At 30.5% G+C, this 25,304-nt stretch overlaps 1 protein-coding gene across 1 annotated transcript in view; it reads right to left on the bottom strand.

Annotated features, from left to right (window-relative positions):
- The window catches only part of LOC135131751 (uncharacterized), a 230,190-nt gene that overhangs the window by 195,171 nt on the left and 9,715 nt on the right, over nt 1-25,304 (bottom strand). Inside the window, exon 2 of the mRNA XM_064059599.1 lies at nt 159-335. Coding sequence (XP_063915669.1) covers nt 159-274 — 116 coding nt within the window. The 5' untranslated portion in view covers nt 275-335. The remainder of the gene's footprint in view (nt 1-158; nt 336-25,304) is intronic.

The following is a 25,304-nucleotide window of genomic DNA, read 5'->3' as shown; positions in this document are numbered from 1 at the left end:
TATTCTCTAGTTGAACTCCGAGCTTCGAACACGTCGCACTATTCACCCCCACAAGTCCTCCGTCAAAATAAAACAACCCCTATATGCATCGTTACCGTCGCCTAGTCCTTGGCCGCTCTTAAACCCACCCCCACGTCTAAAAACAATAATCTACTTACTTCCTTTCGCGCTCCTTCCTCTGGAGTTTCTTTTTCTTGAACGCCTTTTTGACACGCAGTAGCAGGAAGGCCGCCCGGTCGATCGTCAGAGCCGAATACTGCTTCTTTTCCTCCATCTTGAATAGTTTAACTCGTCTGTCTTAAGTTGATTTGCACCTTAATCCGTTTAATATTCATCTGAAAAAGTTCGCCTCAGTTAATTCTCGTCGCGGAAAAAGGACGTCTAAATAATTGGAAAATGCCTAATTATACTTCACCGGGTTGATATTTTTACTAGAAAAGCATACTCAGGTGGAGTACAGGGCTGCGTACTAGGACACAATTTCTTTTTAATATATGGGAATGATATATCAAATATTCTCGGAAGCGCTTTGGGGACGGCGCCCACGGGTTGTTCTGTTGTTTGGGAATCTTGAGGCGTATAAAATATCCGATAAAAGCCTATCAGAAGTCGTGACGCTAACATGCGGACTGCTGGGATTGTCAGAAACATGAAGGCATAAGGATGGACACAAAGCTGACTCGGGCAGGGTCGACGATGATGCAAAAAACGGGCTGTATGTGGAAAGTGTATAAATAGGCACACTATCGGGGATTCGGGGCAAAAGGTTGAGAGCTTTGGAAACATATTGTGTGGACAGATATTGAAAATGTAGTGTAGGATGTACATGGTTGTTTTGACGCAGCATGCAAAAACCAGCGTCCCTTGTGAGGCTGGAAATGTGTTTTGATTGTTTGTTTTTTTTGTGATGTAACCGCGGCTTGGTGAAAAATACGCAACGCTTTAAAGATTTTCGCTTCACTTGCTGGGGTAAAGCCGACTCCCCTTTTTCGTTCCAGAAGGGTTTCTAATGGAAAATTCCAATAATCAAGCTTGGCAAGGATTTCTTCATCAGTGGATCATTATTCGGTGAAGTTACAGGAAGCCGCAAATATTTTCCTGCACTTGTATGAAAATATTACCATTGCTGAAATTATTCGTACATTCCTTAAATGCATAAATTCCCACTGGTTACGATTATAACCACAACAATAAAATTGTCATTAAACTTGACTTAACTTAAAACCGACATTATCGTATTCTACAAATTGTGAAACATTAATCAGAAACACGAGAAATATAATTAACAATTATGTACAAATAGGAGCAAATCAAAATAAAAACACAATTACAAGTTATAAAAACTAAAAGCTAATTATTGAGCAATAAAGAACAATTAAAAATAATTAGCTCCAAATAAGTGATATTAACTAAAATTGATAATAATCTATCAATTTTATCAATTGGGTACAGGCTAGTGAAATATTGGTGTGTTATAACCAGTAAGTGTAATTTACCAAAATTAATATTGTATCGATTAGTGATTAGGAACGATTCCCGAGATAATTAAGAGTACTGAGCCGCAAAATAATTATATCCGATCACAGATTACGTCAAATGAGTGAGTTAGCAATTTTAATTACGTCCAATTATCCTTAGGAACTACTCATTAATCAGATGGTTCATTTCAGTTAATTACGTTTACTCAGCAATTTACTTAATTAAGTTGATTTTGATTAATTCCATGTTTTTTGCAATTTCAGAATTCGTAAGATACAAAAATTAAGTGTACGAATTTACCCTGATTTTGTTTATTATTATTATTATAATTTGTATTACCTAATTCTGCCTCTAACTAAAAAGTAATTGATGAAAACGAATAGCTATTAATTAAGCAATAAAGATCAATTAAAAATAAATAATTTCACATAAGTGCTATTAGTAAAATTGATAATAATCTATCAATTATAATTAACTAATGAGTATCTATCGATTAACGATATAGAACGATTTCGGAGGTAATCAGGAGCACTGAGCTGTAAATAATTACATATTATCACAATTAACGTCAAATTAGTGAATCACCAATTTTAATTATGCCCCTTTGACCTTTAGAAATGATTTATTAATTAGATAAATCATCTTAGTTAATTACATTTTACTTAACAATTTAATTAAGTTTCTCTTGACTAATTTCATATTTTTTGCATTTTCGTAATTTTTTATAAATTTCAAAAAGGCGTTTTAAATTTAAACTTTAAAATATAAATATAAATAATATACTCCTGTATTTGTGGTTTATGAATCCACTTTGATTTTATTTTTATTACCCAATTGTTCCTATACTTTAAATACAATTACATATTCAATTAAAATTTAAGTGTTATTAGGACTAAATCAAAATTAAAAATACAATTAAAACTAATTGAAAAAAACTTAGAGCTAATCAAATAAAAATAATTAAGTGATTCCAAAAAAGTGCCATTAAATAAAATTGATAATCTGGCAATTATTTATTAATGGGTAGCGAAATACTGATGCGTAATTGGCTTAAAAGTAGGGCTCTTTTCACGAATTTCTAATATATTTCTAAATATTAGTGAAAATGTGTTGCATTAGTACTGTGAACACGAACGAAAATGGATATTTTTCCGAACAGGACCGAAAACAGGGTAAGTACGACTTCAGTTTTAATTTATCGGATTCCGTCGTTCGTTCACTCGACAATGTTTAAATTTTGGGAAAATTTTCGAAACGATTGAAGTCGGTTGATCAAAGCTATACATTTTCACGATATAAATTAATAAATTTTAAACATAATTAATATCACTTATAATGTTTAAACATGATAAGCATAAATATATATGATAATTAAACCGAAACTCGTTGTCCTACAAGCCCGAAATTATTAAAAACAAATCAATTTGTTTAAACATTGTTAAATTATCCCCGAAAATGTGCATTTTCCCCGTCAAAATATGAAAAATAATTTTTGCAATCTCATCGTGACGTACGATGACGTCACTGTCACCTGAGCTACCTGTTCGAAGGTCACGTTTTGCGGTCCTTTGTGTTCAGTATTAATTTCTGTTTGATGGCGGCAAGATCGTCGCGTCGTTTTGGCGTAAAAGTGGGGCGTTTTAGCGAATTTCTACTTTATTATTAATAAATATTGCGGAAAATATGTTGTGTTAGTGCTGTGAACACGAATGAAAATGGATATTTTTCCGAAAAGAACCGAAAACAGGGTAAGTACGATTTCAGTTTTAATTTATTGAGTTCGGTGATTCGTTTACTCGACAATGTTTAAATTGTGGGAAGATTTTCGAAACGAGTGAAATTGGTTGATCAAAGCTTATGTAAATTTTGTTATATAAAAACCTTGTCCTGACAATAAGAAACACATAAAAAAAAAGAATCATCCAATTTGGTGCAGTCGTTCTGAAGTTATGCGCGTACATACATTTCGGCGATTCATTTTTATTTATATTTATATTATATATGTTGTCTAATAAACATATTTTATCAAAATTAATATTCTATTGACTAGTAATTAAGAACCCTTTTGGAGGTAATCACGGGTACTGAGCCGTACTTAATTACGTTTTATCACAATTAACGTCAAATTAGTGAGTCACTAATTTTAATTACGTCCGATTATTCTTAGAACTGTGTATAAAATGGGAGAATTAATTTCATTTAATTACATTTACTTAGCAATTTGCTTAATTACGTGCTTTTGATTATTTCCAAGTTTTTACAGTAAACAAAATTTAAATGTACTTGTAGTTCATGAATCCACCTTGATTATGCATCTTATTGCTATAATTTTTATTATTTAATTCTTCCTCTACGTTGGATACAAAATGGAAAGTTCGACAAGGGGGCAATTCCAACTTTTTGAGAGTAATTAAGCAAAATTATAAGGTAATCTATAAACAATTAGAAGCAATTAATAGTAAATTAAAATAAAAAGAAAAATTAAAACTATTTGATAAAAACTAAGAGTTACTAATTAAACACAAAGTCTAATTAAAAATAACTGATTTCAAGTAAGTGCAATTAGGTAAAACTGATAATCTATCAATTATAATTAATTATTGTTTAGTGAAATACTGTTGCGTAATAAATATATTTTATCAAAATTAATATTTTATTGACTAGTAATTAAGAACCCTTTTGGAGGTAATCACGGGTACTGAGCCGTACTTAATTACGTTTTATCACAATTAACGTCAAATTAGTGAGTCACCACTTTTAATTACGTCAGATTATTCGTAGAACTGTTTATAAAATGGGAGAACTAATTTCAATTAATTACATTTACTTAACCATTTGCTTAATTAAGTGTTTTTGATTATTTCCATGTTTTTACAGTAAAAAAAAATTAAATGTACTTGTAGTTCATGAATCCACCTTGATTTTGCATCTTATTGCTATAATTTTTATTATTTAATTCTTCCTCTACGTTGGATACAAAATGGAAAGTTCGACAAGGGGGCAATTCCAACTTTTTGAGAGTAATTAAGCAAAATTATAAGGTAATCTATAAACAATTAAATGCAATTAATAGTAAATTAAAATAAAAAGAAAAATTAAAACTATTTGATAAAAACTAAGAGTTACTTATTAAACACAAACTCCAATTAAAAATAACTGATTTCAAGTAAGTGCAATTGGGTAAAACTGATAATTTATCAATTATAATTAATTATTGTTTAGTGAAATACTGTTGCGTAATAAACATATTTTATCAAAATTAATATTTTATTAACTAGTAATTAAGAACGCTTTCGGAGGTAACCACGGGTACTGAGCCGTACTTAATTACGTTTTATCACAATTAACGTCAAATTAATCAGTCATCAATTTTAATTACGTCCGATTATTCTTAGAACTGTTTATAAAATGGGAGAACTAATTTCAATTAATTACATTTACTTAGCCATTTACTTAATTAAGTGCTTTTGATTATTTCCAAGTTTTTAAAGTAAAAAAAAAATTTAAATGTACTTGTAGTTCATGAATCCACCTTAATTATGCATCTTATTGCTATAATTTTCATTATTTAATTCTTCCTCTACATTGGATACAAAATGGAAAGTTCGACAAGACGGCAATTCCAACTTTTTGAGAGTAATTAAGCAAAATTATAAGGTAATCTATAAACAATTAAATGCAATTAATAGTAAATTAAAATAAAAAGAAAAATTAAAACTATTTGATATAAACTAAGAGAGTCCAATTAAAAATAATTGATTTCAAGTAAGTGCAATTAGATAAAATTGATAATCTATCAATTATTATTAATTAATGTGTAGTGAAATATTGTTGCGTAATAAACATATTTTATCAAAATTAATATTCCATTGACTAGTAATTAAGAACGCTTTTGGAGGTAATCAAGGGTACTAAGCCGTACTTAATTACGTTTTATCACAATTAACGTCAAATTAGTGAGTCACCAATTTTAATTACGTCCGATTATTCCTAGAACTGTTTATAAAATGCTAGAATTAATTTCAGTTAATTACATTTACTTAGCAACTTACTTAATTAAGTTGCTTTTGATTAATTCCATGTTTTTCCAGTAAATGAAATTTAAATGTACTTGCATCTATCTAATTCTTCCTCTACTTTGGATACAAAATGGAAAGTTCGACAAGGTGATACTTAGAATCTTCTGAGAGTAATTAAGCAAAATTATAAGGTAATCTATATACAATTAAATGCAATTAATAGTAAAAAAATGATTGATAAAAACTAAGAGTTATTTATTAAAAAGAAAGACTAATTAAAAATGGCTGATTTCAAGTATTTGCAATTAGGTAAAATTGATAATCTACAAATTAATTATTAATTAATTGATAAATGCGTGATAAACGTATTTTATCAAAATTAATATTTTATTGATTAGTAATTAAGAACGCTTTTGGAGACAATGAATGACACTCAGCTGTAAATAAACATCTTATCGCAATTAACGGCAATTTAAAGAGTCACCAATTTTAATTAAGGTTAATTATCCATAAACCTGTCTATTAAATAGAGAATTAATTTTAGTTAATTACATTTCCTCATCAATTTAAATTAGAAGCGTTTGATTAATAAAGTAATTAAAATTGAGTAAGTAAGGTGGTAGAAAGTGGAATGAGATTGATTTTTTTTAACTGTAAATTTAGCTGCCAAAATTTGACGATTATTAATTTTTTCAAAATTTGCCAAAACACAAAAATTGTTTTAATTATGTTTTTATGTTTACTAAAATTTCCTTATTACAGTTTTCATAGTTATAAAATACAAAAATCAATCAACTACAAGTAAAGAAGCATGTTATGGGTATATTTCAAGTGAGTTTTCTGGACCAAAATTTTGTTATGACGAGATCAATACTTTAACAAGGACACTTACATCAATTTGAATAGGTGCAATGTAATACTAATAATAACAGCACTGTATTTTGAAATTCTCTGGAAAATAGGATGAACCATTCTTGATTTATTCAATAAAAAAATCTGAATCCTGTCCCTGGCGTTAGACATATTAAATAATGAAAAAGTATAATCATGATTAACAAAATCAAGGTAGATTCATAAACCACAAATACAGGAGCAACAAATTTGGTGAAAATGTGTATTTCTGTATTGCCACAAAAACGCAAGTTTTTATTTCAAAGCAACCTAAAAAGAGTGCCTCAGGGTAACGATGACTTATCAACTTTAAAACTCCCGCAGGATCATAAAGCATTAATTAAAATTAATCGTTTCCGGAAAAATGAAGACGTTACCTGAAATTACGCCCTCAAATTAATACCATCTTAAAAACGGTAATGATTCACCCGAAACAAAGAATATCTGTTAAAACAAGCACAATTAATTGTTGCTTAATAGTTAATAATAAACAAATTAAAATTAACATATTATTTTTTAAATCGTAAAATGTTTTTATTTCATAGCACTATGTTTGTTTCAAGGAAACACCATTAAAATTCTGATAAAAGTTGACGATCATAAAATATTAATTAAATTAATTAATCATGCCCGGAAAAATGAAGACGTTACCTGAAAACTCGTACTGAAAATTACGCGCTGAAATGAATATTGATTGCGATTGATGAAACTGAATTAAAAAATAGTGACTCTATTTTATTCACCTGCTGAAAAACAAAACAATTCTACTTTTCACTACGAATTAAAATCAGAAACAACATCCATTTAATTTTCAAACGTAGTTTCAGCAGAATAACACCATTTTCCGCAGTAAATCGTAACATTTCGTCTAAACCGTTCAATTTTCCATTTTAATAAAGCTGCACGAGCTACCAGCTGAAAAGTTCATTTAGTTGCGAAGTTAAAATCCATAAATTAAAATTCACACTGACACGACAAGTTTATTATGCAGAAGCAATTACTTGTTAAAAGTAGCGTCTGCGACATATTTCACAGTTAGAAACTATTAATGATTCTCGCCCCATATAAATTGCAAGCAGAGTGTCTACCCTCAAAGCAAATAAAGCGATTTATCTCAGTCTAATAAAATCGTTTAGCGCTCTAATTTAACTATAAATAATGGTTACAACGACATTTACTTATTTGGCGAATCTCCACCGCTCTATTTTTAAACCATCAATTTATTATCAAGTTTTAAAAACAAATCTAGAGACGGGAGCTAACTCCGAAAACAAACGAGCCTCATATTTTTTTTAAATGCGGCTTGCGATACGGTGTGATAATAGTCGCTATCGAAACAAGTGTTTAAAGAAGACGTTATTTTATCGTTTGCGTGACCTTCATTTTTATCTTTCGCTCTTGACCTCAAGTTTTGGCAACCAAAAGAACTTTTTACGTGTAATAATGTTGATAATATTGTTGCAGTTCGAACCTATTTACATACAAAAGTCGCCCGAGCATGAAATTCTAGTTCAACTTACCCCCAACTGAATATTCCTGAAACTTGCCGCAAATACCGCTTTATTATCCACCACAATACCCGAACTAAAATCCCGCATCGATTTCGGCTCGAATTTCGCAAAGTTTGTCGAAATTCCCGGTAATTCAATCAGGTGTACACGCGGCAAAAATGTTTTGCTGAAAGATTTTCGCCAGTCAACAACATCCATAACGAAGCCATTTATGGATAAACAACAAAAACATTTTCCGTGTATCTGAACCTATAACGTTTTGCTTTTATCACGTTATCATAAATATGGATTGGATATAAAATTAAGTTACGTAACATAATAGGAGCTTAAAAAGTTGTTACGACCGTATCACCTGGATTGCAGGTGAGCTGTGTCGAGGTTTCGGGAATGCATTATGCATTCTGGTGCATTGCCGAGGTCGATGTTTTATGCATGGTTGCGTGATGAGCGCGATTCGTTTTTAAGTTGTTTGCAGGTTTGCATTAAGGTTTAATTAAAATTTTATTGTCTGGGGGCTGTTTTGGCTATCAATGTTGCGGTAATGAAACTGTTTTTGTGTGGTTGGTTGGGGAGACAATTAGTGTGCACTTGATGCAATGTTGGGCAAATACGAGTATCGGTGTTTGCTCGAGGCAGATGGGAAAGCTGGATGTCAATTTGGCGGTTTATCGGAAATGGGGGACGTTTTTTGACGTTAGTGGGTTTTGTCAGAGCTTAAAGCTGTAAACATTTTCAGGTTTCTCGGGAGTTGGAATATTTTTCCGACTGCTGAAAGTCTAAAAAGTATGGATCATTGTTTGCTATGAAAGAGCGCAACCTTTTCATCAGACTATAAAAACAAACAAGTTTGTGAAAGACAACTAGAAAAACGTCAGAGTAGACATTCTCTTCCATTGTTTAAAATACATGATTCAATTAAAAAGCCACGGCAAATATTTATTTTATGTTTTGTTCTTCCTTGGAGAAGCAAATTTAAATTTCATGTTGCTGCAAAAAAGAAAAAAGCTATTGTAAGAGGTAAATTTTTTGTTTGTGTTAATTTATTTAATTAAATTGAAGCAACAAAAAAAAAATACTTGGGGAGGGTACAAAGTTATTTATATAGAATTTTCATCGTCCCTGAAGCACAATGAAACAAATCCAGTTTCTTATAAAAATAAAATTAAAATTCGCCAAAATTTAGTTTTTGTAACATTTTAATTTCGAACTTTTTCGACCACCAAATTAGAAGAGTCTCAAAAAAGTAACACTACAAATCTTCAAGATTTTTTAAATTATTTCAAAAATAAAACGTAAGAAACCTCGAAAAATCGTTCACATTAAAAAAAAAGACACTAGGGGGCATCCAAATTCTTTGAAAGATTTTCAGGAACAATACACAAGAAATCACCGTTATTTTCAATTTTTTTCAAAAATGAAACACAAGGGGGCACGAAAATTGTTTCATTGTCTTAAAAAAAGGACACCGGGCGCCCTAATTGTTTCAATTTTTTAAAAAATAATACTCTAGAAATCCCAAACATTATTTAAAAAGTAAAAAAAATCTGAAGATTTTTCCAAATTATTTCAAAAATAAAAAATAACAAACAATAGGCTCAGAAAAATCTTTGATGTGAAAAAGACAATAAGGTCACTAAGACTCTGTGAAACACTTCCAGAAACAAAACACAAGGGACCTCCGAGATTTTTCAAATTCTTTCGAAAATAAAACACAAGGGACTCTAGAGATTAAAAAAAAAATAACAGCACAAATCTTCAAGATTTTTTAAATTATTTCAAAAATAAAACGTAAGAGACCTCGAAAAATCGTTCACATTAAAAAAAAGACACTAGGGGCATCCAAATTCTTTGAAAGATTTTCAGGAACAAAACGCAAAAAATCGCCGTTGTTTCCAATTTTTTTCAAAAATGAAACACAAAGGGGCTCGAAAATTCTTTCATTGTCTTAAAAAAAGGACACCGGGTGCCCTAATTGTTTCAATTTTTTAAAAAATAATCCTCTAGAAATCCCAAACATTATTTAAAAAGTAAAAAAATCTGAAGATTTTTCCAAATTATTTCAAAAATAAAAAATAACAAACAAAAGGCTCAGAAAAATCTTTCATGTGAAAAAGACAATAAGGTCACTAAGATTCTGTGAAACGCTTCCAGAAACAAAACACAAGGGACCTCCGAGATTTTTCAAATTCTTTCGAAAATAAAACAAAAGGGACTCTAAAGATAAAAAAAAATAACAGTACAAATCTTTAAGATTTTTAAATTATTTCAAAAATGAAACTTAGAGACCACGAAAAATCGTTCACATTAAAAAAAAGACACCAGGGGCATCCAAATTCTTTGAAAGATTTTCAGGAACAAAACACAAGACATCACCGTTGTTGCCAATTTTTTTCAAAAATGAAACACAAAAGGGCTCGAAAATTCTTTCATTGTCTTAAAAAAGAACTCCGGGTGCCCTAATTGTTTCAATTTAAAAAAAAAATAATACTCTAGAAATCCCAAACATTATTTAAAAAGCAAAAAAAATCTGAAGATTTTTCCAAATTATTAAAAAAAAAATAATAATAAAGAACAAAAGGCTCAGAAAAATCTTTCATGTGAAAAAGACAATAAGGTCACTAAGATTCTTTGAAACACTTTCAGCAAGAAAACACAAGGGTCTCCGAGATTTTTGAAAATCTTTCGAAAATAAAAGAAGAGGGACTCTAAAGTTTAAAAAAAATAACAGTACAAATGTTCAAGATTTTTTAATTCTTTCAAAAATAAAACGTAAGTGATCTCGAAAAATTGTTCACATTAAAAAAAGACCTTAGGAGGCATCCAAATTTTTAAATTAAAAAAAATAATGATATACTAGAAAATCCAAAGATAATTTAATAAATAAAAAAATCTCAAGATTTGTTTAAATTGTTTCAAAAATAAATTACAAAAGACACAAAAGGAGTGTCCGAATTTTTTTTCAACTTTTTTTTTTAATTAAACATAAAGGGCAGCGAAAATTCTTTTGAAGTTTTTTCAAAAATTAAACACTTGCGGTCCCCGAGGTTTTTTCAAATTCCTTCAAAAGTAAAACACAAGGGGCCAAAAAAATCTCTCACGCCTTAAAGAGAAAGACACTAGGAACCACAGTTAGATTTTTTAAAACACTTTCAGAAAGAAAACACCAGGGGACCCTGATTTTTTTTTTTCAACTTTCCCTAAAAACAAGACACATGGAACCTGAAGATGTTTTATTTAAACAAATACACTAGAAGCACCCAAGAATTTTTAAATTTAAAAAAATACCTGGAGTCTTCCAAGTCAAAATTTTTTGAAAAATAACAAAGGGTCATGAAAATTTGTTCAACTCTTTTCAGAAATAAAACAGAAGTTTTTTTTAAGTTCCTGGAAAAATAATATAACAGAAGTTCCCAAAAATTTCTCATGAATTAAAAAAGGACACTAGGGATCAGCAAGATTTTTTTAAATACAAAAATAAAACATTAGAGGCCCATTGGTTTTTTAAAATTTGTTCAAAAATAAAACACAAGAAGCTTCAAAGTATATTGTACATACTTATAGAAAAACACTCACGAATTTTTAAATTTTTTAAAAAATAAATCACTTGGGGTCCTCGACAATTTTTCAAATTCTTTCAAAAATTAAACATAAGAACCCCAATGAATCTTTAAAACATAACAAAGAGCGGTGAAGATTTTTCAATATTTTAAAAAAATAAACAGTAAAAGTGTAAAAATAAATCACTAGAGTTCCTAAAATTCTTTCAAACTTTTCCAAAAATAATACACAGTGGGTGCGAAGATGTTTTATTTAAACAAGAAGCACTCAAGAATTTTTTAATTCTTTCAAAAACGACATACTTGGAGTGTTCAAAGTGAAAGATTTTTTGAAAAATAACAAAGGGCCACCAAGATTTTTTCAACTTTTTTCAAGAATGTAACACAAGGAACCTCAAAGATTCTTTAAAAAATAACAAGGGATCACGAAGATTTTTTCTTTTTTTTTTTCAAAAATAAAACACCAACCTTATTTTCTTTTTATTCTGTAAAAAATAAAAGACAAATGGGGTTGAAGATTTTTCAATCTTCTTGAAAAATACAACAGTAAAAGTCCAAAAATAAAACACTCGATTTCCTAAAATTCCTTCAAACTTTTCCAAAAATAATACACAGTGGGTGTGAAGATGTTTGATTTAAACAAAGAAGCACTCAAGAATTTTTTAATTCTTTCAAAAACAACATACTTGGAGTGTTCAAAGTGAAAGATTTTTTGAAAATAACAAAGGGCCACCAAGATTTTTTCAACTTTTTTCAAGAATGTAACACAAGGAACCTCAAAGATTCTTTAAAAAATAACAAGGGATCACGAAGATTTTTTCTTTTTTTTTTTCAAAAATAAAACACCAACCTTATTTTCTTTTTATTCTGTAAAAAATAAAAGACAAATGGGGTTGAAGATTTTTCAATCTTCTTGAAAAATACAACAGTAAAAGTCCAAAAATAAAACACTCGATTTCCTAAAATTCCTTCAAACTTTTCCAAAAATAATACACAGTGGGTGTGAAGATGTTTGATTTAAACAAAGAAGCACTCAAGAATTTTTTAATTCTTTCAAAAACAACATACTTGGAGTGTTCAAAGTGAAAGATTTTTTGAAAATAACAAAGGGCCACCAAGATTTTTTCAACTTTTTTCAAAAATGTAACACAAGGAACCTCAAAGATTCTTTAAAAAATAACAAGGGATCACGAAGTTTTTTCCATTTTTTTTTCAAAAATAAGACACTAACTTTATTTTCTTTTTATTATCTAAAAAATAAAAGACAAATGGGGTCGAAGATTTTTCAATCTTTTTGAAAAACACAACAGTAAAAGTCCAAAAATAAAACATTAGAGTACCTAAAATTCTTTCAAGCTTTCCCTAAAATAAAAGACAATGGGTCTAGATTTTTTTTTAATAAAACACTAGAGGTCCCCAGGTTTTTCAAATTTCTTAAAAAATAAAACACAAAGGTTCGAAAAATTTTGTACATATTTAAAGAGACACTAAAAACATTTTTCAAATTCCTTGAAAAATCAAACAGAAAGGAGTCCGAAGACATTTTCAACCTTTTTGAAAAATACAGTATTAAAGGTCCAAAAATAAAACACTAGAATTCCTTCTTCCAAATATTTCCAAAAATTAAACCCAAGGAGCTTAGGAATGTTGGACACATTTAAATAAAGGCATTAGAGACCCTCCAGAATTTTTAAAATCTTTCAAAAACAAACAATACGGGATTGAGATTTTTTCAAATTTTTAAATAAAAAACACCCAAAGGCCCCGAAAAATAATTCATAAGCAAAACATTAGAGAGTCTCAACATTTTTTCAACATTTTCCAAAAAATGTAGATAACACAAAAATCCCCGAGGATTTTTTCGACCTTCTTCAAAAATAAAAAACTAGCGATCTACGAAGCTTTTTTTTTATTTTCTTCAAAAATAAAATACAAGAGTTTCCCAAGAATGTTGTACTTATTGGAATAAAGGTACTAGAGGTCCTCAAGATTTTTTCAATTTTTTCAAAAACAAAGCACTAGGGATATACGAGATTTTTTTCAATTTTTTTAAATATTAGAACAAAAGGTGTTCGAAAATTATTTCATTGTCCAAAATAAAAACACTAGGCGTTCCCAAAATTGTTTTCAAAATTTTTCAAAATGTCAAAGACAGAACACTGTGGAGTCCCGGAGATTTTTTCGAATTCCTTTAGAAACAAACCACCAGGGCTCTCCAATTTTTTGTTAAATGACACAAGAGGTCCCGAAGAACCTTCCAATCTTCTTACACACTCGAGGCCCCCGAAGTTTTTTCAATTTCTTTAAAAAGGAACAATAGAAATCCTCAATTTTTTTCCAACTTTTTCAATACAAAGCACCCCGAATATTTTTTCAAGCTTTATCAAAACTAAAACACTAAAGGTCCTCCAGCGTTTTTCAAAATCCTTCACAAATAAAATCAATGAGTTCCGAAAAATCTTTCACACATAAAAAAAATCACTGAAGGCCACTTCTTTAACTTCTTTGAAACACACTTTTCAAAAATAAAGCAGAAGAGTCCTTAAGATCCTTTCAACACTTTTCGAAAATAAAACACAATTTTTTTCTTAAATTCCTAGAAAAATAAAACAAAAAAGGCTCTGGAAAATCTCTCACGTCTTTTGAGATTTCTGGTCCCCTTTTTTTTAGAGACACTAGGGACCCGTTCTCAAGATTTTTTGAAATTAAACTACAACACAAGAAACACCAAAGATGCTTAAAAAATAGTGGTAGATAATTCTTTAAAGTTTAAACTAAAATTCTTTCTTTCAAAAACTAAATATCAAAGGTTCACCAAAATTTTTCAACTTCTTCAAAAAACCACTAGCGACTCTGAAGTTTTCTCAACCTTGTACAATTATAAAACACTAAAGGTGTTCACAAATTTTGAATTAAAAAAAAATACAAAATGGTTTTTGAAATTTTTTCAAAAAACAAAACATTTTTCAAATTTTTGAAAAATACAAGAGAAGGAGGGGTCGCGTAAATTCTTTCACATTCTTAAAAAATTACACAATGCACCCCCATCATTCTTTCAAACACCTTCAGATAAATTATTTTAATAGTAATAATAATCTTTACTTTCCAACGGGAAATTCTCATTATTTAGCTACTAAAAAACGCTTCGTCAAAATAGAGCTTTAAAAAAAACCGTCCACTTTTAAACCGAATTAAAACGATCGTCTCAACATCACTAAATTATTTAAAAGCTGCTCAAGCTATGTAACAAGCTCGCTTTATCAACCCCAAACGCGACATCCCTCACAACCATATCTCCCGACAGTTCATTTTCCAAACTTATTTCTCCCAGCTTTCGTCCCACTCAAAAAGCAAATCGCATTTTTCACAGTAAAAAAATTCTTTCATCCAACTCGCGCACTAATTCCTCGTGGAAACCGAAACAAATCGAAAACATTCGTAACTAATTTATTACTCCGGCAAATTTCTTTGGCGCAGCATTCGAAATCGCTTTTACTTTCAACTCGCTGCGTAAGCCCGAAATCCCCACAATGGCTTGGTTAGCCACATAATGATTCAATGGCAGATTCCACTCAAAGCCATTAATTTATATTAAAATTTCGGAAAGCAATTAAGCAACTTTAGCTTTTTCCCGGAACTTTTGATTTTCGTAGGAAAAATTTTAAAAGCGCTTTGAACAGTTTGCTTTCGGCTTCAAACCTACGCTTAACAGTTAGTTTTCCACGTAATTAAGAATCCAGAGGGCAAAATTCGGGTTTCGCTAAACCGTTTAGCAAATAAATAGCACGACACGAGGACGGAAAAAGTTGTTTTATTTAGTGACGTTAACGTGGTTTATCCCCGTCCCATTTGAATAATTTACCCAAAATAAAATTACCTCTCTGTTTCGAATTCGTTGGCAATTCCTTAAATCAAGTTAATTCCGGAATAAATTAATCGCCAGCGTACAACTCGCTATTAAGCACCGGCAAAATACCCCCATAAAATTGTATTAGGAAATGATATACCGTCAATGAAAACACGTTTTATTGATTGTACAATTATCTTAATGCATAATTCACCAGCCACCCCCGCTCCCGTCGTAAAAAATCAGCCCCCGCCACATCGACGTCTTTTATATTATTTCATGGTGAATTTTTACGACTGCTGAAACGACACGAAAACCCGGAACGAGTTAGTAAATATACCGGAGCTCCGGATGAGCTTACAACGCTAAAGCACACGCGAGCTTATTAGTAATAAAATTAAATGAGAAAAAATCCGGTCACGTTCCATTCCGAACTGAAACGGCAAATGAATGAACGTCGGGTATCAGGTAGAGCGGCGCAAAGCTCGAGCTTTCAAGGTCGGCGGGAAGCTTTTTGTTCGGAGGAGGTGGAGAATGCTAATTAAGTGCAGCGGTAATGAATGGGTGCTCAGGAAATGGGAAAACTCGCGTTTTATGCTTGTTGGGCGCGATGAAAGCTGCGCTTCTGGGTGTTATCGAATAAGCAGTGTCAAATGATAAAGGGGTTTTATTTGTGCGAGAAGTTGGTAATTGAGGCGGGTTTGTGTAGGAATGATTCGATGCAGATTTGCGTGCATTGGGGTGAGTAATTACTCGGGAAAAGGTGGAGTTGCAGTTTGGGGAATGTTCGCGGAAAGATTCACAGGAGTTCTGTATAATAGGGCGGGGTGGGCTTTGTCGAGCTTTAATTAGAAACAAATTTCAAGGAAGGAGTAAATTATAAATTTTATTAAGTCCTTTGTGAGTTCGCTGGAGTTCGTTTCTTTTTGCTTCCAAGCTCAGATTTTAGGGTTACACTTATTTCATTTTATACATTTCTCAGAAATCGTAGGTTAAATTTTACTCTTACTTTACACACTTTAAATAAGTGTAAAATCGGACTTTCGCCGTAATTATGGTCTGATTTTTTAAGAGGACTTAATTTACTATTTGAAAAATAGAAGAAATAAAGAATTTTAGACTTGATGATGGGAAGAACAAGAAAAAGAAAAAATTCAGAGACGTTAGAAGAATTTTATTTTAAAAGTAGAAGATTTTAGAAAATTTTGAAAAATTTTGACTTTTTGATACGACGGAAACTGGAAGAATTTTTGTAAGGGTTAGAAGTTTGAAGATATTTGTAACTGAAAGTTAAATCACATGAGTTGTAGAAGATTCAGAAGTGTAGTATAAGGAAAATGGAAGAAATAAAAATTTTAGATCGCATGGCGAGAAGAACAAACAAAAGAAAAATGAATTAAAGAAAGTTGCAGAAAATTTAAAGGTCTGTAATTCCAAAAGAAATCCAGAAGAAGCCAAAAAATGTCAGATTTCTGTGGTGGATTTATCTGAAAAACAGAATTCAGCCAACCTTATTCCTAAAACTTATAGAAGAATTTCATTTTAAAACTAGAAAAAATATATAAAATTTCAATTTCAGTACAGGATCCAGCTATAGGGCAATTAAATCACGTCAGTTCTAGATCCAGAAGTTTACTATTCAGAAAATAGAAGAAATAAAAAATTTTAGATTTCTTTAGACTGAAATAAACTGAAAGAATTTTCGTAATAATTAGAAGATTCAAGATTTTTATTTCTAACTGAACTCCAGAAGAAGCCAAAAAATGTTATTTTTGTGATGGATTCAGCTAACCTAAGTTCTAAAAGCCTTCGAAGAATTTATTTTTGAAAGTGGAAAAAATACAATAATTTTCAGTACTGCGATAAAATTGCGGTATAGAGAAGTTATATCACGTGGGGAAGAAATAAAGAATTTTAGACTTCATGGCGAGAAGAACAAAGAAGTAGGAAAATAAATTCAGGAAGATCACAGAAAATTTTGAAGGTTTTGACTGTTTGACACGTAAAAGTCAGACGTTTCAAGAAGTCCAGAAGAAGCCAAAAAATGTCTGATTTTTGTGGTGGATTTATCTCAAAACACAGTTCAGCTACCCTTGGTCTAACCTAACTTTTAGACGAATTTTATTTTGAAAATAGAAAAAATGTATGAATTTCAACTTTAGTACAAGATTCTGCTGCAGAGCAATTAATCACGTCTGTTCTAAAAGATGTAGGAGTTTACTATTCAGAAAATAGAAGAAATAAAGAATTTTAGATTTCTTATAGAAAATTTAGAAGAATTTCGAATCTTTGAACCGAAAGAAACTGAAAGACTTTTCGTAAGAATTAGAAAGTACAAGATTTTAATTCCTAACTGAAGTCTAGAAGAAGCCAAAAAATGTTGAGCTCTAAAATTTTAGAAGAATTTAATTTGAAATTGGAAAAAAATAGAAGAATTTTGAGTATTGCGATGGTGTAGAAAAATTAAAACACCTGAGTTCTAGAAGGTCCAGAAATTTGCTACTGGAAAAATGGAAGAAATAGACAATTTTAGACTTCATGATGAGAAGAACAAAGAAGAAAAAAATTAATGAAATCAGAGTGGTTGGAGAATATTTAGAAGAATTAAAAGATACAAGATTTTAATTTCTAACTCAAATCAAGAACAGGCCAAAAAATTGTTACTTTTGTAGTGGATTCAGCTAACTTGAGTTCTAAATGCTCTAGAAGAATTTCATTTGAAACTGGAAAAAAATACAAGAATTTTGAGTATTGCAATAAAATTAATGAGTTCTAGAGGGTCCAGAAATTTGCTACTGGAAAATAGAAGAAACAGAGAATTTTAGACTTGATGGTAAGAACGACAAAGAAGAAAAAAATAAATGAAATCAAGAAGATTCTAGAAAATTTAGAAGAACTTTGACTCTTTGAGCCGAAAGAAACTGAAAGAATTTTCGTAAGAATTAGAATATATAAGATTTTAATTTTTAGCTGAAATCCAGAAGATACAAAAAAAAATTACTTTTATAAATGATGCACTCAGCTAACCTGAGTTCTAAAAGTTTTAGAAGAATTTTATTTGGAATCGTAAAAATACAAGAATTTTGAGTATTGCGATAAAATGAGGGTATAGAAAAGTTAAATCACGTGAGTTCTAGAATTAAATCAACCGAGTTCTAGAAGGTCCAGAAATTTGCTACTCGAAAAATGAAAGAAATAGAGAATTTAAACTTCATGGTGAGAAGAACAAAGAAGACAAAAATAAATGAAATCAGGATGGTTCCAGAAAATTTAGAAGAATTTTGACTCCTTGAACCTACAGAAACTGAAAGAATTAGAAGATTAAAGATTTTTTATTTCTAACTGAAATCCAGAAGATGCCAAAAAATGTTGACTTTTGTGATGGATTCAGCCAATCTGAGTTCTAAAACTTCTAGAAGAATTTTATTTGGAATTTTTTTTTTTTTTTGTATTGCGATAAACTGAGGTATAGAAAAATTAAATCACGTAAGTTCTAGAAGTTCTAAAAATTTGCTACTGGAAAAATGCAAGAAATAGTGAATTTTAGACATCATGGTGAGAAGAACAATGAAGAGAAAAAATAAATTAAATCAGGAAGCTTGCAGCAAATTTAGAAGAATTAGAAAGACTATTTCACATGACTCAAATTGAAGGTCAGAAAAAAGGGTTAGAAGTTTGAAACTATTTCTAACTGAAATTCAGAAGAAACCAAAAATAACTTCTGTGGTGGACCCACATGAAAACCACAATTTGGCTATCCTGAGTTCAAAAAGTTTTAGAACAATTTGATTTTGAAAGTAGAACAAATATAACTATTACGACTTCAGCCCAAGAGTGAGTATTTGAATCGCGTCAGTTCTAGAAGACCCAGAAGTTTACCATTCGGAAAATGGAAAAAATAAAGGATTTTAGACTTCATGGTGAAAAGAACAAAAAAAAGCAATATGAATTCAGGAAAATTGCAACAAATTTAGAACCATTTCAAGTGTTTGACATGGCTGAACCTCAAGGAATTTTCGTGAGGTTTAGAAGTTCCAAGAAATTTCTTGCTGAACTCTGAAGAGGCTTAAAAATATTGATAAAAGTTATTTAGTTTTAGAAAGTAGAAAAAAAAAACAAAAATTTTAACATCAGATCCAGAAGTTTGCTACTGGAAAAATGGCAGAGATAAAGAATTTTAGATTTCATATGAGAAGAAAAAAGAAAAGAGAAATTGAATTCATGAAGGTTACAGAAAATTTAGAAGAATTTTGACTGTTTGACATAACTCAAACTGAGAAAATTTTCGTAAGGGTTAGAAACTTGATGATATTTCTAACTGAAATCAAGCAAAGGTCAAAAGAGGTTGACTTTTGTGGTGGATTCACCTGAAAACACAATTCAGCTAACCTGAGTTATAAAAGTTTTAGAAGAATTTTATTTTGAAAGTACAAAAAAACACAAGAATTTCAACTTCAACTCCAAAATTGAAATATAGAGAATTTAAATCTCATGAGGTCTAGAAAGTCCAGAAGTGAAACCAGTGGGAACTTAGAAAAAATAAGGAATTTTAGATTTCACGGTGAGAAGAAAAAAAAGAAGAAGAAAAATGAAATCGAGAAGTCCAAAAAATTCAGATTTTTGAGGGTTCGGCATGACTGAAGCCCAAGAAATTTTCGTAAGGATTAGAAATTTCAAGATACTTCTAACTGAAATCCAGAAGAGTCACAAAAATATTTGTCTTTGTGGTGGATTCACCTGAAAACACAACTCAGCTAACCTGAGTTCTAAAAGTTTTAGAAGGATTTTATTTTGAAAGTAGAAAAAAATAAAAACTTCAACTTCTGTACAAGATTCAGCTGTAGAGTTATTAAATCACATCAGTTCTAGAAGATCCAGAAGTTTACTAATCAGAAAATACAAGAAACAAAAAATTTTAGAAATCAGAATGGTTGCAGAAAATTTAGAATAATTTTTATTCCGACATGACTAAAAGAAACTGAAAGAATTTTTGCAGAATTACATGTTTCAAGATTGTAAATGAAATCCAGAAGAGGCCAAAAATGGTCTGCTTCTGTAGTGGATTCAGCTAAAAGACACAATTCAGCTAACTAATTTCGAATAGTTTTACAAGAATTTTATTTTCAAAGTAGAAAAAAAAAACTCAAATTTCGACTTCCCCACAAGATTGAGGTACAGAGGAAGTTAAATCACGAGAAGTTATAGAAGTTTACTCTAGGAAAAATGAAAGAAATACAAATTTTAGACTTCATGGCGAGAAGAACAAACAAGAAGAAAAATTAAAATTGCAGAAAATTTAGTAGAATTTAAAATCTTAAGGGTCACAAATTTCATAATAATTCTAAAAGATATCCCCAAGAAGCCAAAAAATGTCTCATTTCTGCGGTGGATTGTTTTCAAAAACACACTTCAGTCAAGTTTTGTCCCAAAACTTTTAGAAGAATTTTATTTTAAAAGTAGTAAAAAATATAACAATTTCAACTTCAGTACAAGATTCAGCTTAAAGCAATTAAATCACGTCTTTTCTAGAAAATTCAAAATTTTACTATTCAGAAAATAGAAGAAATAAAGAATTTGAGACTTTACGGCGACAAACACAAAGAAGAAGAAAAATCAATCCAGAAGAAGCCAAAAAATATGTGATTTCTGTCGTGGATTTATCTCAAAAACACAGTTCAGCTAACCTTGGCTCTAAAACTTTTAGAAGAACTTTTTATTGAAAATAGAAAAAATATAAGAATTTCAACTTTAGTACAAGATTCTGCTGTAGAGTAATTAAATTAAATCAGTTTTAGAAGATCCAGAAATTTACTATTCAGAAAATAGAAGAAAATAAAGAATTTTAGACTTCACGGCGGGAAGAACAAAGAGAAAAAATTAATTCAGAATTGTTGCAATAAATTTAGAAGAATTTTCATTTATAACTGATATCCAGAAAAATCCAAAAAATGTTACATTTGTGATATATTCTTTTAACATGAGTTCTAAAAGATTTTAGAAAAATTTTATTCGGAATTGGAAAAAATGCAAGAATTTTCAGCATTGCGTTAAAATTGGGATAGAGAAAAGTTAAATTAAGTAAGTTCTAGAAGGTCCAGAATTTTGCTACTGGAAAAATGGAATAAATAGAGAATTTTAAATTTGATGGTGGAAAGAACAAAGAAGAAGAAAAATGAAATCTGGATGATTGCAAAAAGTTTAGAAGAATTTTCGTAAGAATTAGAAGATACAAGATTTTAATTTTTAGCCGAAATCCAGAAGAGGCCAAAATAATGTTAGTATTGTGATTGATTCAGCTAACCTGAGGTCTAAAAGTTTTGGAAGAATTTTATTTGGAATTGGAAATAAATACAAGAATTTAAAGTATTGCGATACAATTGACGTATTGAGAGGTTAAATCACATAAGTTCTAGAAGATCCAGAAGTTTGCTGCTGAAAAAATGAAAGAAATAAAGAACTGTAGACTTCATGGTGAGAAGAACAAACAAGAAGAAAAATGAAAATTTTGCAGAAAATTTAGTATAATTTAAAACTTTAAGTGTCACAAATTTCAGAATAATTCTAAAAGAAATCCCCAACGACCCAAAAAATTTCTGATTTCTGCGGTGGATTGTTCTCAAAAACTCAGTTCAGTCAAGTTTAGTCCTAAAAGTTTTAGAAGAATTTTATTTTGAAAGTGGTAAAAAATATAAGAATTTCAACTTCAGTACAAGATTCCGCTTAAGGCAATTGGATGACGTCACTTCTAGAAGATTCAAAAGTTACTATTCAGAAGAATTTTAGACTTTACGACAACAAACGCAAAGATAAAGAAAAATCAATTCAGGATGGTTGTAGAAAATTTAGAAGAATTTTGACTCTTTGGACTGCAAGAAAATGAAAAAGTTTTCGTATGAAGTAGAACATTCAAAATTTTTATCTCTAACTGAAATCTAGATGAGGCTAAAAATGTTACTTTTGTGATGTATTCAACTAACCTGACTTCTAAAACTTTTACAAGAATTTCATTTGGAATTGAAAAAAATACAAGAATTTTGGGTGTTGCGTTAAAAGTGAGGAGTGAGGTATAGAAAAAATAAATCACGTAAGTTCTAGAAGATCCAAAAATTTGCTACTGGAAAAATGAAAGAAATAGAGAATTTTAGACTTCATGGTAGACGAACAAAGAAGGAGGAAAAGGAATTCAGAAAATAGAAGAATTTTTGACTATTTGGCATAATTCATACTCCGAAGGTTAGAGGAAAGGGTTAGAAGTTTAAAACTATATATAACTGAAATGTAGAAGAAACCAAAAAAAGTTGACTTCTGTTCTGGATTCACTAGAAAACCACATTCTTAGAGTAAAAAAAATATAAAAGTTTCGACTTTGGTGCAAGATTGGGCAACTGAATCGCGTCAGTTCTAGAAGATCCAAGCGTTTACCATTCAGAAAATAGAAGAAATAAAGGACTTTAGACTTCATGGTGAGAAAAACAACCATAAAGCAACTTGAATTCAAGAGGATTGTAGAAAATTTAGAAGAATTAAACTCAAGGAATTTTCATGAGTTTTAGAAGTTCCGAGAAATGTCTAACCGAAATCCAGAGCAGGTTCAGAAATATTGGCTTCTGTGGTGGATTCATGTAAAAGACACAATTCAGCTAACCTCAGTTCTAAAATTTTAGAACAATTTTATTTTCAAAGTGGAAAAAAATAAAAAAAATCAATTTCAACACCAAACTGAGATATAGAGAGCGTAAGATCATAAAGTTTTAGAAGATCGAAAAAGTTTATTAAGTATTAAGAAATTAGAAGAAACAGAGAATTTTAGAATTAATGGTTACAAGAACAAAAAAGAGAGTTGAGTTCAGGAAAGTTACAAAAAATTTTGAAGAATTTTGTCTGCTTGACATGACTCAAACTGAAAGTTAGAAGAAGGAAGAAATTCAGCTATACTGAGTTCAAACAATTTTAGAAGAATTTTATTTTGAAAGTAGAAAATATATAAGAATTTCGACTGCAACACAAGATTGAGCAACTGAATCACGTCAGTTCTAGAAGACCCAGATGTTTTCCATTCAGAAAATAGAAAAAATAGAGGACTTTAGACTTCATAGTGAGAAAAACAAAGAAAAAGTAACATGAATTCAGGAACACTGCAGAAAATTTAGAAGAGTTTTAAATGTTTGACATGGCTCAAACTTAAGGAATTTTCGTGAGATTTAGAAGTTCCAAGAAATTTCTAACTGAAATCCAAAAGAGACTCCAAAATATTGACTTTTGTGATGGATTCACCTGAAAAACAAATTCAGCTAACCTGCGTTCTAACAATTTTAGAAGAATTTTATTTTGAAAATAGAAGAAAACAAGAATTTCGGCTTTAGCCCCAAGATAGCTATAGAGAATTTAAATCACGTAAGGTTTAGAAAACCTAGAAGGTTACTAGTAGAAACATAGAAGAAATAAGAATAAAAATTAATTCAGGAAGGTTGCAGAATATTTAGTAGAATTTTGAGTGTCTGACATGTCTGAAACACAAGGCATTTTCTTAAGGTTTGTAGAAAATTCCGGAAAAATTACGTTTGAAATCGAACAGAGGTAGATAGAGACAGACAACATAACTATGTGAAAAAATCAATCAAGGAAAGTTCCTCAGCAAAAATTGCAGAACATCTTGCTTTGAAAAAGAGACCCTTTAGCAGAATTTTAATTATAGAACAAGACTGGAATTCCTTCAAAAACAAGACAAGGAATCCCAACATTTTTTCAAACCACTTGAAAGACAAAACGAAAGGAGTTCCCAAGATTCTTTCAAACTATTTCAAAAACAATATAGAAGGGATTTTATTCGAAACCACCCTAGACCAATTTTTTGTCTGGTTGAAACAATAACATAGCAGTTAGGCAACACACTATTCACAATCGTTAAACAGTTAAGGAACAGACAGACCTCAAGCACAAAACAGTGACATTTATGATGACTGATACATTATAAATATACTGAGTTCAGATAAAAGCTTCAGTCGTTTTATCTTGAAATGAAGTGTTATAAATAGTGTCTGCCACAAAATTCCAATTTAAGTTACAAGAGTTTTATGATATTTGTCTAGTTGCCTGACGTTTTTATCATTTTTATAAAAAAAAAATCATTAAACGCGTTTTACTAAATTTCGAATTGGACAGAGCGAAATCCGCTTTAGATTAGTATTAAAGCTTAATGAATTTCAGCTCCAACATCGTATGCACAAACTAAAAGGTGCATTTGGACCAATTTCCACTCATTCCAAGCCACATCTAGTTGTGAAAACCACTCGACTTCATTCCATTATCCCACATCTTGTTAGTTTATTTAGATACCGCACAGAGATAGCGCAAACACTAATCAATTGTAGAATATTATACCTCTATTTACCTCAATCTATTAACGAAAACGACAAATCGATTGCGTCTAGTTATACCCAAGAATGTTCCATCCAATCAATCCCCCTAATTTACCCCAGCGACAAAACCACCATAAACTAGAACTTTACGCAGTTTTCAAACAACTACAACTCTAATCCAGGTACAAATTAAACAAAAGCTCGAATTCGTCTCTCAAGATTTCCGGTTGGCTTGTTAAATTTAAGGGGTGCTGCGATACAATATGTGTTGACAAAAAATTATATCCGGTGGAAAAAGCGTTTAAAAAGCGGATTATTTTTCCGAGGGACAGGAACGGTGTGTAAAATAAGGACATTTGTCAGAGGAACCCGACGTTATTGGAGTTTTTCCATGACTCTTAACATTTGAAAGCATTATTTTGTGAAATAATAAAAGCGATGTGGGGCAATGTATAGTTTCATTAGTCCAAATGGGAGGTCGAAGTAATGGGAATTGGCTTTTGTTGGGCGGCGGGGCGTGGCGGATTATCATAATTCGATCATTTTGTGGTGGGCTAAAAGTTGGCTTTATCAGGTGGAGGTAATTACTAATTACAACCGGTGAAAGAGTACGAGTAATGTACGTGTTCGAACTGGGACAA

Source organism: Zophobas morio, unplaced genomic scaffold (assembly GCF_036711695.1).
Source record: "Zophobas morio isolate AGI-343-1 ecotype UQ-CSIRO unplaced genomic scaffold, CSIRO_AGI_Zmor_V1 ptg000021l, whole genome shotgun sequence".
Taxonomy (NCBI): Eukaryota; Metazoa; Arthropoda; class Insecta; order Coleoptera; family Tenebrionidae; genus Zophobas; species Zophobas morio.
This window is presented reverse-complemented; position numbering and strand designations above follow the sequence as displayed.